General features: G+C 38.8%; 1 protein-coding gene across 2 annotated transcripts in view; it reads left to right on the top strand.

Annotated features, from left to right (window-relative positions):
• The window catches only part of LOC134866606 (guanine nucleotide exchange factor VAV3-like), a 40,381-nt gene that overhangs the window by 10,345 nt on the left and 13,072 nt on the right, over positions 1-16,964 (top strand). For both annotated transcript variants that reach the window (XM_063886840.1, XM_063886841.1), the window contains exons 6-20: positions 28-120; positions 559-627; positions 719-822; positions 1,236-1,335; positions 1,964-2,059; positions 3,977-4,045; positions 4,419-4,505; positions 5,641-5,726; positions 5,831-5,963; positions 8,164-8,273; positions 10,369-10,470; positions 10,805-10,896; positions 11,880-11,902; positions 12,450-12,498; positions 14,143-14,273. In XM_063886840.1, coding sequence (XP_063742910.1) covers positions 28-120; positions 559-627; positions 719-822; positions 1,236-1,335; positions 1,964-2,059; positions 3,977-4,045; positions 4,419-4,505; positions 5,641-5,726; positions 5,831-5,963; positions 8,164-8,273; positions 10,369-10,470; positions 10,805-10,896; positions 11,880-11,902; positions 12,450-12,498; positions 14,143-14,273 — 1,344 coding nt within the window. The remainder of the gene's footprint in view (positions 1-27; positions 121-558; positions 628-718; positions 823-1,235; positions 1,336-1,963; positions 2,060-3,976; positions 4,046-4,418; positions 4,506-5,640; positions 5,727-5,830; positions 5,964-8,163; positions 8,274-10,368; positions 10,471-10,804; positions 10,897-11,879; positions 11,903-12,449; positions 12,499-14,142; positions 14,274-16,964) is intronic.

Raw genomic sequence — 16,964 nt, forward strand, 5'->3', positions numbered from 1 at the left:
TACCTTCTAAGATGCGTGTCTTTCTAGACGCAGGCGGAGGTGGATGTCCGGAGTTGCTGCCTCACAGAGATCAAACAGACGGAGGAGAAATACACAGAGACCCTGGAGTCCATCGAGAAGGTGCATACACATCGTACTGTTCTTTGGTGCAGTTAGATCATAAACAATATGCTTTTCTTTGTGTAAAATCATGATCTGATGCCATTTTTAAAAAAAATGTTGGTGCAGATCATTGATATGTGATATTTGGACAAAGTAGAGAAATGTCTCGGACTCATTTTCACCATCAATCTTCTTGAAGTGTGTGGAAAAATAATATATTTTGGATTTACTTTATTTTTAAATGTCATTTAAAAGGGGAGTTTCAACAACATTTACATTCATCATTTCTCTGACACTGCCCTGTTACTTACTGATGGTATTTTCAGTATGTGTGATCCCTAGCTGTTAATATGGCCTTTAATATAGTTTATTGATTCCAGTTAATTCATGAGTGAGTGTAATAATCGGAGAGGAGATGGAGGTTTCACTCATGATGTCATTTTTTTCCTCTTGTAGTATTTCCTGAATCCTCTGAGGACATTTTTCTCTGCAGCTGAAATTGACAAAGTTTTTGTCAACATACCGGTAAGTCCCACAAGTTTCCCTCCTTCTTACAGGACGTGGAAATAGTATTTTTACTTCCAGATAAACAGGATGTCTTCTTTCTCTAATGCAGGACCTGGTTAGAGTTCACAAGAGCCTGATGGTCGACGTGCAGGACTCCATCTTAAACAAAAATGCCTTAAACCTCTACCAGATATTCATCAGCTACAAAGAAAGGTTACCATCCAATCAAATATATTATTGGGTTGTGAGGGCCATATTTGAAGTGGCATCTCACATCATTTCCTTTTGTAGTTATATTTAATCGGCTTTACATGTAAAGAGCATTCATTTTAGGTTCAGTACATCACTGTAATTTCTCTTGCAATGTGGCATTACTACAGAAACTTTGCCAAACATAGTCTTTAAATGGTGAGGCAAAAATACACACTTGCTTTAAATCAGACATTCTGAATTCAGGATGTTTGCATTTGGTTATGTTATGTGTGTGTTAAAACGGCTCAGATTTTACGCAGTGTTTTATTTAGGGACAAAACAAGTGCAACAAAATTAACTTTGCATTTGCCCTCTACACACACTTACAGTCCATTTCCAATCCCCCCTTCATCCGCTGTCTTTGCTCTGAATAGACTGCTCATTTATGGGATGTACTGCAGTCGGGTGGAAATCTCCATTGCTGTTTTAGACCTCATCTGCAAAGAGAAAGAGGATATCCGTCTGAAGATGGAGGTGAGATATCTGAATCCACACACACACACACACACACACACACACACACACACACACACACACACACACACACACACACACACACACACACACACACACACACACACACACACACACACACACACACACACACACACACACACACGTACACACAAACATCTGTCAGTACACAAATACAGGTTTTCCAGCGACCCCCAGTGTTCATCTTGTACACTACACTTATGTCACATTTCCTTTATTGCTTGGTGTCCTCAGCTTTAATACATTTTAACTATATAACACTAATAAAAATGCCTCAAATTTGCTGACTTTATTTAGTTGATTTAAGATAAAATGAATGGAATAAAAATGTATGTTTTATGTGATTTCTTTATAAACTCTGAACTTGTAGCACGCCCTTTTAAACCAAATGGGATACAAAGAGATTTCATATCAGATTTTGCTATTTATTTGTGACAAATTAAAGCCCTTAAATAAACAGCAACAGAAACATGTAAGCTATGGCTAACCCATGGATTTGTCTCTTGTTGATCCGTCTGTGTGAAAAGTCTCAGCAACACCAAAGTCTTCTGTGTAAAGATGCATGTAGCTTGTGCTGTTACAAATATGTGTTTTGTATTTGTTGCAGGAGTGCTCTAAGAGGGCCAACAATGGGAAGTTTACACTGAGAGATCTGCTGGTTGTCCCGATGCAGAGAGTCCTCAAGTACCATCTACTTCTTCAGGTAGGAAGCTCGTACTCCTCCATTAAAGCAAGAGTGTCAAAACAAATTTGTGAAAATCGGTTTACTCCAAAAGTGTGCTTATCACTGCCATCACCTGGCTCTCTGTCCCCTGACCTAGATATGTTTGGTCATTTTTTAAGGGAATTGCTGGGTGCAAGTAGAAGTACAAAGTAAAAAATGAAAGTAATAGTTATAATTAAAAGCTCCATTGTAACCTATTAGATGAACAGCATTAACCCAAGCCACCGGCGTAGGAGTTATTTTGACATTAAAAAGTATCAACATTGTCCAGGTTTAACTTGGTCAAGCCATACATCCTTCTCTAAGGACATCAAACACTTGCCAATTTAGTTGTAAAACGTTATTAATTAAATGATAATAAGGTTTTTTTAAAATCTATTTTAGTTGATTAAACTTGCAGGCCTATGAAGTGCTTCTTACAGTAGAAAGGTCTCCACTTGAGGGCGACATTCTCCACAACTTTTCTTCTCATGTGCCTCCCTGCACAGACTCTCAGCATATGCATGTTGCAAAAAAACCCTATCTTTTTTGACAATTCATTTAAGTGTTGCATTTACTCTTTGTATTTCAAATCTCTCAAAATGGGTGAGGTTAATGAAAAAAGTATCATAATTTCCACCTTTTAAAAGGACGGCCATTTATTCTTGGAGAGTCTTTCACCCTAGTGTGGATTAGATTTACACGTATAATTATAATACTTTTCTACGTGGTTATATCTAGGTCTTGCAGTGCGGTTACACTTTTGCTTCCTGTAGAAACCACGTAGACACGTAGCCTTTTAAAATCCCCCCAATTTCACTGATAACTGCGTGACACCGTCTCCCCTGGTTAGTATGAATCAGAGGTCAGACTTCTGCTGGCAGGAGAGATGAGGACAATAACTACAGAGCTGTTTTAAAATTGTTTTGGAGGGTAAAGGCCACTGTGGTAAATAGTGGTGATCCTGAGTGTTCAGGACCCCCCTGAGGATAGACTTTGGGAAGTGGGTAAAAAGACAGAAATGGAAGAGGAAGTGGTGAAATGATTGGAAAAGTACACAAAGCTCAGCAAGGCTAACCCGATTTTTAATAAATGGCCTGATACCTAAAGATTGCACATACTGTTTATATAAGTTATTGTATATTGAATGTACATGTTGCTGTCATTTGATTATTATTCTCCTGGGATTTCATGGTGACGTTGTGTAGATGATGGCAAATAACGTTGTCATTATGTGGTTATTACACACATATAACAATATAAGGATAATTTTTCTATTCCTGCCTGGCAATAAAATGGCATTTGACAGTTTTTGTATAAAGTTGTGGAGCTTCAAGAATTCGTATATTTTGTTTATTACCTGAAGAAAAACGGGACCTAATAATGTGTCTACTTTCCTGTTTATTTGACATAAATAATTGTACTACAGCACCTGCCAATCTGCCCTAGATTCATTTTCTGCACCCAAATAGATTAGTTAAAAATCCTACAGTAAATGAAAATAAAAAGAGTAAGTTTATACATCATTAAGTGTTTTACTATGAAATAATGAATGATTAAGTCATCTTAATATAATGGCTGGTTGAGGTAATTTTCTCGACTGATCACAGGTTTCGCATGTTAAATCTCAACTTCCAAAGTGATTGTTGAATATACTGTAGCTGTTAAATAATGTACAGAAGCAAAAAGTGAACTAAAAAATTAGTCATTAATTGGTTTCAAGTTGTCAATCTTCAGCTAAAACTCTTTTTCCGTCAAAAAAGATACCTTTAAGGAAATTGTCTTCCAATTATAAAATAAAAAACAAAGGTTTATTTGCTAAAAAATCAATAACAACTTGTAGTGAATGTGTGTGTTACAGTGTGAGTTTTGTGTGTGAACATGACCAATCCTTTCCTTTCTGTCTTCCTCTAACAGGAGTTAGTCAAACACACTCACGACGCTGCTGACAAGAGCAACTTGAAGATTGCACTTGATGCCATGAAAGTAAGTGCAGTGCTCAATATTAATGGTCCCTAATCTTTGTATTTCAAGCTTTTTACCAACAGCAGGCTGCTTTGGACAGTCTCGGCCATTCAGCTTTTATAAGATGACAAAAAAAAGAGTCCAAAATCACACGTTTCTCTGCTACAAATGGCTGTAAACCGAAATATACACTTTTTCGGTCCTGTGTGGAACCACAGCCTGATAGGCAGCTGATTTGAGGACAAAAAAAACCAAAACAGGAAATGCATAGCTTTTGAAAACATGGCTTGGATAATATGCATGCTCAGAACACAAGAGAAGAAAGTACCCGACATTTCATTTCCTTTCTACTAAAGTAACTATAGAAAAATGTGTGTGTGTTTGTGTCTCTCAGGACCTGGCTCAGTTTGTCAACGAGGTGAAGAGAGATAATGAAACTATCAGGGAGATCGACCAGTACCAGCGGTCTATTGAAAACCTGGTAAATCAAATCTATTTCTACATCTGTCAGCAGCAATTTGTGTACTCTTATGGAAGTACAACTTTGGCAACTACTCTTACTCGAGACTTAAAGGGTTAATGCCGGTAAAAATGTAAAACATACTTGGCCTGCTTTCCCCTCTTTGTTTATGTCAACCGCTATATTTGTATATGTCAATTTGTATTATCATTTTTTCCACTCTCAGAACTTTCCTCTTAAGATTAAGGTCCCTAATTATTCACACACGACTCATTTAAATCATCAGTTTTCATCCAAAATTCAATCCATTTAGAAAAAAGGAGGAAGAATGCTAAACCTTTCCTGTCTCCAACTTTCAACATGTGAGGATTTGTTTCTTTTGTTTATCATGATAAAGAAGCAAACACATGTCTTTATATGACATTTGAATTAGTCACGTTAGGCCCTAGGGAAATGCATTTTCTGAAAACAAATAAAACACCATCGTTAATCACAGCCTTAATCCAGTTAAAGGTCTGAGTGATTGATTATTATGATTGTCCTTAAATGATCAAATAAAACAATTTTTATATTTCAATAAGAGACTTAGGATACAGTACAGCCCCTCAGGGATATCACCTTTATGTAAGGTGTAATATATGGACTACACATGGAAGACATCAGGAAAGAGATGCTATCACAGCTGGGGTGATAAGAAAGTGGAAAAGGATGATTTAGGTTGAAGAAAGAAATCAGCTGATAGAAAGTGGAGCAAATTGTAACAAAGTGTAACCAGGAGCATCAATCTGTGGGGGAGAAGTTGTCAGGTTAAGTGGAGCTTATCCTGTCTTGAGTGAACAAAAAATGTTCAGTGAGTGACTGTCACTGACCTGCTGATGGTGCCATAACTTACATGATGTTTTACTGGGAATACAATGTGGACGAGTTTGGATGAAAGAAAAAGAACAATGATGTTGTTATGGTGGTGGATATCTGGGTTATTTTATAAGTAAGTGAGAGAAAATGATTGTGCAAAAGATGGTTAACGCTGGAAACGTTTCCCTAGTGACACATTTTGACTTTTAGTACAATGGATCTGACTATGGGTTAGTTTCCAATTACTTGTGTTTTTTTAAAAATCTTTTAATCCCATTTTATTTATTTTACTTTTTTTTAGAATCAGCCTCTAATCAACTTTGGTCGCCCCAAAGGTGACGGGTTAGTGCGCATGGTCTCCAGTGTGGACAAAAGGAAACAGGACAGGTTGTTCTGTTTCACCTTCATTATCCTGAAAAAGAAATGAGGACACAAATTCAACACACAAGAAATGTCTGATGAAGATATATAACATTCTGTGTTATTTACAGACACATCTTTCTGTTTGATGTCGCCATCATTGTTTGCAAGAGAAGAGGAGACAACTATGAGATGAAGGAAATCCTCGACCTCAACTATTTTAAGATCACAAACAACCCCACCACGGACAGAGAGAGTAAAAAGGTCAGTTGACCGTGATAACATTACATACCTCTATACAGGCATATCAGTATTTGTGCACTTCACATTGCATTGAGTATTGGATGAATGGGTTAAATAATGTCCCTCTTGTTTTGATTATATTAAATGATATATCAGTAAACCACTCTACTCTATGGAAACGTTTTTATTCAACCTCTCGATGAGACTAGACGGGCACTTGGAGGGAGCAGACCTTCACCAAGGCCATTTCCATGAGTGAAACAATAATGCGTTTATGATTCTCCAAAACTTCAGGGTTTCTTCCACATGAAAACCTGGTTAGTGATTTCTCTGTAATCCAGCTTTAAAAAACTAAACCAAAACCCTAACATGAGAAATGTTGGAGGCCAAGTAGGAGTTCTTCTCTCCCTTGCCGGTGTAGGGTTCGGTGACCACACACAGTTTGTACACAGTATGCTATTTTCCGCCCTGTTGGAACGCTTGCAGGCCGTATTGCGGTGAAGGGGACTTGTTGATGTCTTGTTGATGTATGTCCACAGATGGTGTCTTCTTACTCCGGTGCTGATTGCTAATGTGAAACTGACAGCTTGCCAGAGTGGGATGGTTCTGTGTTGTTGTTTTTTAAAGAACCAAATTGACTCCATTACCATCCTCATTTACTGCATTGTGCATTGACAGTGTGATTGTGTGTTGTATGTTTGTGTGGGACATGTGTCTGGCAGTGATTGATATTTAACAAGTATGGTCATGGTCTTGATGTGTTTTTGAGTGTTATGTGTGTGGTTAGCGTTATACTGGGATTTAGAAACAAATAACCTTGTACTAAACATAAAATGACACGAGGCCATTTGCTCTGGTACGCCTTTATTTTCCATCGTGTTCAATTTCCAATATTTTGCTGCACAAACGCACACAGACAGGTCTACGATTTAATTGGTAATGAGACACAGAAACGCAGAAAACAGACAAATATCTACAGACATACAGATACTGTGTACCTACATTCACCCAACACACACACACACACACACACACACACACACACACACACACACACACACACACACACACACACACACACACACACACACACACACACCGCAGGACAGAGATGCTAATATTGGGTGATGAATGTGTGCAGTCCTCCAAGGCTGCTTATGGCTATATATCATTTTCTACTAAATGAAACTTCAGAGTGTGGTTGTGGCGCCGCTGAGCACCCACACAGTCATCAATGATTTAACACTCAGCTGAGCCCTTAACTCTCAGGACTTTGCAAGGCTGGCCAATCACTGCCGGGTAAACCTGAACCACTTTTTCCTGTTATTAGGTATGACACAACAAGAGGCCTGGGAATTGATTGAAAATTGTTCCCAAATGTGCCCATGGGTAGGCGTTTAACTCGTTAAGTGTTTCAATGGTAGTATTTATTTTGGTGGTCAAAGCCTTGAATGGGTTGCTGAAGCGCAAAAAAGCAAGCAGTAGTTATGTTGCACTCCAAGAAATCCTTGAGAAATTCTTTAAGAAAAGTTGAGGACTTTTGCAACTGTGGTTTAAAAGTTTGGATGGTGTTTCTAAATCTAAGTTGGTGTTTGGAAAAGAGAGATCGAACGGTGTCTTTGGTTCCTCTGAGGCAGATTAGGAGACTCTGCCTTTCTGTCATCACAGCTTAAGTCCTCTTTGGGCAAACTTTGGTTAAACTCCTATTGCTGCTGCTCTCTTGACATTAATAAAATATAACTCTCCAACCCCCTCTTGGTTGATCTTTGAGCCCAGTGGCACCAAATTATTGAAGACAGCATTAACGGTGGTACGTCAGACCATTAAATCAACCCAGGTTACCTTATTTTCTCAAAACATATTTTCAACCACAGCCACACAAGTATATTTTAGCTCTATACTGTATGCATCTTCTGTATTGAAAGCTGTGCGGCTATTTATGTAACCCCCAGTCACAGAGTATCATGCTCTCTATACTTACGAAACAAATTCTATCTATTCATGGGTTTCTGAGATTTATCATACACATAAAAAGAAAAACACACACATTTTTTACTCAAATTGTATTTTTGGGCTACTTTGCCACCCACCATTCAAAGTGTACACTCTGTTAGATAACCATTACAGTTTCCCTTCTATGCACATCAATTTGCAAATGTACGAATGCATTCATGAGAAAATGCCTTCAGTTTGATTCCTGTTTTCCTTCTGTCCTCCCCAGTGGTGCTACGGGTTCTACGTGACTCACCAGCAAGGACACACAGGCTTTGAACTCTTCTTCAAGACCAGAGAACTGAAGAAGAAGTGGCTGGATCAGTTTGAAATGGCCATGTGAGTACACGGAGACCTGAATACCACAGTCAGAACACAACACAGTAGACCATTGTATGTATGTCATTGAAAGAAAAGCTGTGTGTGTGCTGTTTATTTATCTTTGTTCGCGTGCATGGTATTCCAAGGCCGAGAGAGAGGTGTTGACTCTCTCATGTGCAGTGTTTGATCAGGTCTTTGCTGTAATCAAACACACAAACTGACAGCATGATAACACACACACACACACACACACACACACACACACCCTCACAGTACACATAAACTCTGCCAAAGAGCTGCAAAACTACAAAGAAGTCGCTCCGCCTCGACGCTTCTTCAAATCAGCGCTTTATGGAGGTATATCTTTTGTATTATTTTGTAACAGTGGGAGGATTTTTCTCGGGCAGAAATCCTGTCTGCACCCTTTGTTATGTTGATTCAGGAGTATACAGTGTTGTTTTGACATTACACTCTGATTGACTGAACAAATGCTTTTGTGTTTGGGGTGGATATGTATGAATATTTCTGATATGCATGCTGACTGTGCTATGGCCTTGCAGACTACAATTTCACTTCTCATAGTGTTTTGGATCAAACTTGATATATGCACAGTGGCAAAACAATGCAGTGTGTAGGGAGGTACATAAATCAAGGTATTAACAGTGGGATTGTTTTGTTTTACGTATGTATCCTTATTCATGGCTTTGTCATTTTGGAGCAACCTGGCAAAAATAATTTCCTTTGAGATTAATGAAGTTCAATCTAATCTAATCTAATCTAATCTAATCTAATTACATGAAGCCTTTTACTAAAAAAGCAATGAGCAGACTCCTACAAAGATAATCCCTCTCCATTACCATTTATTACCCGCTAAATACTTTACTCCAAAGTTTGTATTTCTCTTACTTGAACTTGCAGTACAAATGTATTAACCTACACAACCACTTGGCCCTTAAACGCCTGCTCAAAACGTTGATAAAAAAAATGTAATTATTCAAATTTAGAACAAATATTATTTTCCACCCCCTGAAACAGTTTTCCGCAGATACAGGGTTTGTGTCAGAAAGCCGATCTCAGTGCGCGTCTGTGTATTGGGTAATGACACTAGCAGGGGTCTATTCAGAAAGCGAGCCTTTTACCTGTATGGGTACCTGTACCTGTACTCAGTTTAAGTGGCTTCTGGATGGTGTATTCTACCAAAAAGACGTCGTTTTTTCAGTCGCGTTTGTTCATGTTCCAGGAAAGGGTGCTTATGTTTCCCCTCTCACTTCTGAACACATGCAGCTCAAAATTGGATTTGTCTGGGCCAATTCAAGTCCTCCTCATACACATAAAGACGCACTGGGGGGAAAATTGCTTTTACTCCAGTCAGTTGAAGGAACAAATTGCAAATTGTTTTTGCCTCAACACATTTGTTTTATTCAGTTGATGAGGAAATAATTAAGAATGCTTTGTAAATTGAGTTAAATGAAAGAAACTTGTTCCCATTACTGAGAAACTGTCATTACACTTGGGCTCGACTGAAATATCTCCACAAACAACGAATAGGTTTTGCCCACATTAAAGGTGGGAAAATGCTAATGACTTTGGAAATCCCCTATACATTTTCCTGCAGCGCCACCATGAGATTGGCATTATTGTTTTACATTTTTATCCCCTGATGTTTTTTAAGATTGATAACACGCCAAACATTTTACCTGCTTGTCATCAACAAAACCGCGCTCCACTCTTATATCCTCTGCTCCCATAGCTGTGTGTTAATAATATCTTCAAATCTGAATACATGCGTTACAATAACACACTGATTTTATTTCTGTACTTCTCATATTCCTTTTATTCTTCATACTGTGATCTTTTTTTCCTCTGACAATTATACAGAAATTCCACTGATTTAGCTTTTTCTTTCTTGATGTTCTTTCCTGCTTTATTTAACTTTTTCTCACTGAGTTTTTGTGATGCATTTATAAACCAAAGGAAGATTCCCATATGTAAAAACTTACCTCGCACATCATGTAATTTACCAATAAAAGTGCTATCGCTTTACCACAGAATGGCTGTAGACTCTGGTTTTCATTTAACAATTAAATGTTTTATTTTTAATTCCCTGTCTTAGATCAAATATTCGCCCTGAGAAAGCGAACCACAACTCCCACCAGTTCAAGATGCACACCTTTGAGAGAATCACTTCCTGTAGTTTCTGTCATCTCTTGCTCAGGTAATATTATTACTGTATGCTTCTGATCAGAACAAGGTAGCCCTTATAAAGTAACTACACTAATTGTTCTATGGTGGCAATTCAACAGGTGTTATTGCACTATTCATAGGATAATTCACTTTCAAATGTTTGTTATAATTTATTTAACGTATGAAAGAAACACCCTGACATTTTAAATTTAAGTTTTCAGTCTTCAGCTTTTTTAGTTTTTAATGTATCGTGTCTCTTAACTGGAAATAGCTTACTGGCTCTGAGATAACTGCGGACTGCTGTCTAAGTTACTTTTCTTAAAGAGGCTGTTATAAATGAAGTATGTCCTGTGTTTGCTTTTCAGGGGCATCTTTAACCAGGGTTATCTCTGTCTTAAATGTGGGCTGGGGGCTCATAAGGAGTGTCTGGGTCGACTGGGAATCTGCGGGAGAACAGGTGAGATGGAAGATGCCAAAACGTATTGTGTTTCTCTTGTAAACACTTTAGTCCCATCAAACTTATTGTGATAACCACTGGAATAATTTCCTAATTGTTTGGGAAAGTTTCCTCTGGTGCCACAGTATCCACTTAAGCACACAAAATATCTGAATCCAGAAAGCAGATTGTCGTTAAATGGATTTAGTGCATTCATGCTTCCTAAAAGAGGAACTTTCAACACTTCATGAGCTTCTCTCTAGCACCACAGACAGACAGACAGACAGACAGACAGACAGACAGACAGACAGACAGACAGACAGACAGACAGACAGACAGACAGACAGACACACAGACAGACACACAGACAGACACACAGACACACACACACACACACACACACACACACACACACACACACACACACACACACACACACACACACACACACACACACACACACACACACACACACACACACACACACATGAACACACACCAGATTGCCAACCTTTTACATAAGATATCTAACAGCTGGCATGCTATGGAATTTGTTGTAAATATTCATGGTCTCCATGCTTTTGAAGATGTAAGCCCTTGATCTTCTCTTACTTAGCCTTCCTAAAGCACAAACCTCTTCTCAAACATACCTTTTTTCCCCTCAAAGAACATTGAAATGCTGCTTGTAGAAAAACTGCAAATTACACGTGACGTTTAGCATTCAGAGACAGATATTTAGCTCTTGTTGCATCTTACTCCCGTGTCAAGCTTCAGCTCTTTGTCACCAGTGTGCGGCTGTGGTCCAGGTACATTACCCTCTCAGACAGCTGAAGGCAGCTCAGGCCTTTGACATGCTTTTCTGGAGCAGCAGCGCGGTGGTCTTTATGTATTCTGGGGCGTGATGAGGGCCAGCAGAGGTTGACAGTTGAGGTTGTATGTCAGAAAGCGACCACCACACTCATATTGTATTCTTCTCACTTTGTTTGTCTCTCACCTGACTGCAGATTCCACCAAGCTCAAGTCCAAGGTAAGTTTCTACTGTTTTTTTTCTTAAATAAGCTGGTAAGATAATATTCACCACCACATGTGGAGTTATGATTTGCCAAACTCCTGTCAACTCATAATAGATGACCAATCTACTGCTGCTGCTCTGTGGGTTAAGAATAAGTTAAAGTGTCTTTGAATGAAAAAGATAAAGGATCATAGGTAAAAATAAAACTATAAACCATAATTAAACTCTTAAAAAGTCTATTTATTACTTTCTCTCAAAGCTCCATATAATTTACCTTAATTATGAGGGCTTTTACCTTTAAAACCCTGTTTCTGTAATTTGTGACAGCTAATCTAAAGACTGAACCTTCTATGATATCCAGGTGGTTTGTGGACAAAGTGAGGAAAGTATTTTTTATAAATTCCCACAAGACAAAAATGCGCAGCAACACAACTCCTTAATTTTGCTCTTAATGTAAAATAGTGACACAAAACATCTAAAGATTAAACACTTGTTTTTCAAAGTGTGCCTCCGAAGTCTTTTTCATCCTTTCCTTTTATTAATTTTTTTCCGTTTTGCCCAGGGTACTTGCTCCCCCCAACAACAGGAAATCACAACACCACCACACTCAGGTCAGTATTGTTTATGCACTTTGCATTTATAAACCTAATGGCCATTACTGTGCATGGTACCTTCTTCAGCTGCTTTCATCTCAATTCAACCACAACAAACAGGATGAAAATGGGACGGTTAGTCAGAGGCCTGGACCTAGAGATTTAAGATGTTGGTTTATAGCTTATCCTCATTATCAAACCCACAAAACAACACATTATTGATCAAATATTGCTTATTTTTCTTGGAAATGCAAGGACATGAATCTCCCATGCTCACAAAATGGGTTTAAAGGAGAAAATGAGCAACAGCAGTTTCTTTTTTTCTTAAGAATAACCAATGAATAAAAGGATGTAGAAGGGATCCTTAACCAATGCACAAAAGAGCCCTCTTCTCGCCACATGCTGTGATGCCTACACCCGAGACGGCATTATGATGAATTGGAGTGGGTGGAATCATTATGAGGACTACGGCAGGAGAAATGCTGGTGGAAAAGCACTTCCAGCTGTTTATATGCCTCGGCCTCAACTGCTGAGCAGTGCCTTTGTGATAAATCAATTTCCATAAGGGGCTTTATTAGAAAGACAGCCATGTTTATTCTTCTTATTAAAAACATGAATGTGAGATATTCCATTCATCTGAGGTCACGGGCAGCTAATAGTTACCTGGGGCTGGTTTGCAGGGGAGCCATGGCTGGAGGGGAGATGTGTCTGAGGGGGCTAGATGTGTGAGTCTGTGGAGAGTAAGTGGCTGTGTCTTTAAAGTTGGCAGGGGCGTTTAGTCTTACCCTTAGCTGGATGGTTGTGGCTGTGTTTGTCTGCCATGCTGAGGAAAAATATTGGAGCTGCACCGTACAGGAACCAGAGAGATTAATTTCCTTGTGAGAGTCAATCCCTGTATTTTGGATTGTTCCATTGAGGTGGTTCAATCCAAATTAGCGTCAGGAAGTCACATTTATGTACCTGTGAGGGATAATATGTGCTGAAAGCTTTAGGAAAACTTGTAAAATACATACTTAGTGCAACATGTTTTATTAGAACGAGCAAAACAATAGGTTATCACCTACCGCTCATGTCATGCAGATAGTCATGCCTCTGAAATTTCTGCTGCCAACCCAATACAATGCAGTGTGTGATGGAGAATTTACTTTGTCGTTATTAGATAACTGGAAACATACAATTAAAGTTACTTATCATCATCAAAAAAGCAGGATTTTCCCTGACTCCCGTTGCTACAGTTAAATAGAATTGTACTCAAGACCAAGATATTACTGTTGTCAATAAGAAGAATGATAAAAGTAAAGTTAAAATAACAGAAAACGCATAAAGAAATACATCCTTTGTTCATGTAGCCTTAGTTCCAGTTGGATCTATTACAAATAAGAGTTCCTTTTAGACTTAAAAGCATGAAAATCACATTTTTATTTAAGAAGAAATGAACAAATACCACCTTTTCAATCCCTCATATATATATTAACATTCATTTTGATCTATTACCGACATCTAAAAGATCAAAAATACTGTGTCTATGTATGACCAAGACCTTCTTCTTGATTCATTCAGGCTACACGGCTCTCGCACCTGCTGTATCTTCCTCTGCATAAGACTCCCCGATAAATGTTTAAAAAGTTGAGTGTGAATATGTTTGTATTCCCTGTCTGCCAGGTTTACCCAGGATGGTTGTGATCAGAGACTACAGTGGCATCCCCTATCCGCAGTGTGGGCCCCCACTAAGCATTCATGCGGGGGATGTCATTGAACTGATGTTTGCCGACCTGCAAAGCTCCTGGTGGCAGGTGCGTGTCACTCAGCTCATCTTCGTTTTATCTTAACATCTGTGACTCTATGAAAAAATAACATGTCACGGCTCACCGGGTTAACTCAGTGCACGCAAACTCTTTGCAGTGTCATGGGTTTGAAGCTGTGCCACATGTCACCGTTTCCCTCTTACCTGCTGCATGTCCTTCTATCCGATCAAAGCTTTGAAACATACTAATGGGATGACATCAACAATTTATCTCCTTTGGCCGTTATTGTTTATAAATCACAATTATATCCAGGTTGTTTTATCACATTCTGTGTCCTGTCAGGAGAGCCATAAATATGACAATATTATGAGGTCAGCGTTAATTAGAAAAAGATCTGTTTGAACTCCACAGAAGCCCAGTTACATTAAAAGTAGGATATCTGTCTGTTCTTTCACTCCTCGGATTGAATAACAGCCTCCGTCAGATGATCTAACCAATTAGTGGCTTCGGTTGATTAATTGAGTGCCACAGTGAGACGATAAAACAGCAGACGTCCTAGTCTCCGGAGGACGTTTTAATGGTTGGTGCACAACCTCAAGTACAGGCACATTTAGCAACCATCTCACGAGGTCAGCCAAAGGTTGACAGCGTTTGACCTTATCTATTTTTGAAAGGATGGGGCGATTTATCTGGGGTCTTCCGGCAGACTCCCTAGCTGTTTCTCACTGCTTTACGGCGGCATTAAAGCCTCATCCTCCTGTTGGTGCTGCTCCAATCAGACTGCCGTCTTTGCCAACGGCACGGCTGGGATTTGGCGGTTGGCCAGATTTCCTATGCTCCATGTTTCTCTCTGTTGTGACAGAGCACAAGGTGGATGGTGAGGACATGAATGCCAGGAGACTTCTTGTAAGCCGATAGAACGGCTCGCAGAATGTCACGCTGCAGACCTGATGGCGTTGCATTGTTTGCTGCCATGGCAACAATGCATGCTGGAGGGGGGATAATTAAAGGAATTAAATGATAATACACATTTGTGTCTATTCCAGTAGGAAGCAGAATGATACTGCAACAAGGCCCTCCACCAAAAAGTCAGATCCAATTAGCTAATTGTTCTGGCTTTGCAAAGCAGTGAATAGCTATAGTTATATATACACGTGCAAGGCTATTGGACGGCAACGAAAAACTGTCTTTGACTCCAAACCACACATAGGTCACTATATCAATCAATATTTAAGGGTCTTTGAGTACTTAGTATATACATTAAATGTATTATATTTAGTATTGTATTAATGGTGGGCGGTGGTGGCGAAGTCCATAGGGGCTTGGCCTGGGAACTGGAAGGTCACCAGTTCAAGTCCCCGAAAGACCAAGTGCCACCGTGGTGTCCCTGAGCTAGACACTGGTTACCTACACTGCTCCCCGGGCGCCGTACATAATGGCAGCCCACTGCTCCTAACACTAGGATGAGTCAAATGCAGAGACCGCATTTCGTTTTCCTAGTACTAGTACTCTGTGCAATGACAATAAAGTTGAATCTTCAATCTTCATCATCTTCATGTTATTATTTACCCAATAATATACTATAATTATTATAATTATTTAATGTACATTATATTATTATTGTTATTATTAATAATAATACAATAATGTTTATATTAATTATAAACGTTATTTTATATTATAACTAACTTATAACTGTTTCTGTTTTATTATATTTATGGTCTGTAGCCTGTGCTTTTACTTTTTTCCCAGGGTACCATTTCAACAGATGGTGGCAGTAATAACCCAGAAAATGTAGGATGCTTTATACAAAGAGAAAAAGGATTACATTCTAAAATCTTGTATAAAAAATAAAAGTTTCAAATGATGAAAAACAGACTTTTCAAAAGTTCTCAAGTTTGAAAGGGTCTTGCGGTCACACACAATGCATTTTGGTAGGAAACACTGAATCCAAAGAAAACCCTCTTTGTTTACAATGAAATCTCCACAGGGTACCTTTAATCTTCAGTGTCCCCAGTGGCGCCAGAGGATGGAATTACAGAACATTGAGAATTCATATCCCCTGTTACCCAGGAGGCAATTATCCCCCGTCCCACTGGCAGAACAATACAATCAATCACTGTAATTTCATTTGATCCTTTGGCTGCTGCCTGTTTATGCCGACAGAGTAATAAGTTTAATCTTTATCATACGCTTATCGAAGGCATAACAAATAGAGAGGGGCTTTCAAAAAACCTTTGATGAAATGTTATTACACAGAATGAATCATTGAGATGGGTTAAGATTCGCTCTCCAATCTAGTTACTGCCGGGGCTTGCACGGTCCCAAAAAGCATTTCATACTCTAATAAAGAGGAGTGAGGAGGAAAGCATAAACAGGGCAGGAAGCTGAATGAGGGGCTCCACATGCCGTCAACACTCACTGTCTTCTCAAATTGATTCAATGGACTTCAAATTGACCTCATACTCAGAACTGGAAGCTGAAATTATCTCTAACTTAATGTTGATATACTGTATATGCATATTACTGTCTTCCAGGTAATGTACATGATGAAGTACTAAGGTTATATATATAAACTGAACATCTGTAGCCGCCAGTTTGTTTTAAAAATTAAGTAATTTGTTTAAGCAAAGTGGTTTATTAAGTCTCCACTGTGTTTGTTGAAGGAATTACTGATTTCCATATAAAGCTTATGTTGTGCTTGAGGCAGGTTAGCTAAAATACAATTGTGAGTCTTTA

The sequence above is a fragment of the Eleginops maclovinus genome, chromosome 6 (assembly GCF_036324505.1).
Source record: "Eleginops maclovinus isolate JMC-PN-2008 ecotype Puerto Natales chromosome 6, JC_Emac_rtc_rv5, whole genome shotgun sequence".
Classification (NCBI taxonomy): domain Eukaryota; kingdom Metazoa; phylum Chordata; class Actinopteri; order Perciformes; family Eleginopidae; genus Eleginops; species Eleginops maclovinus.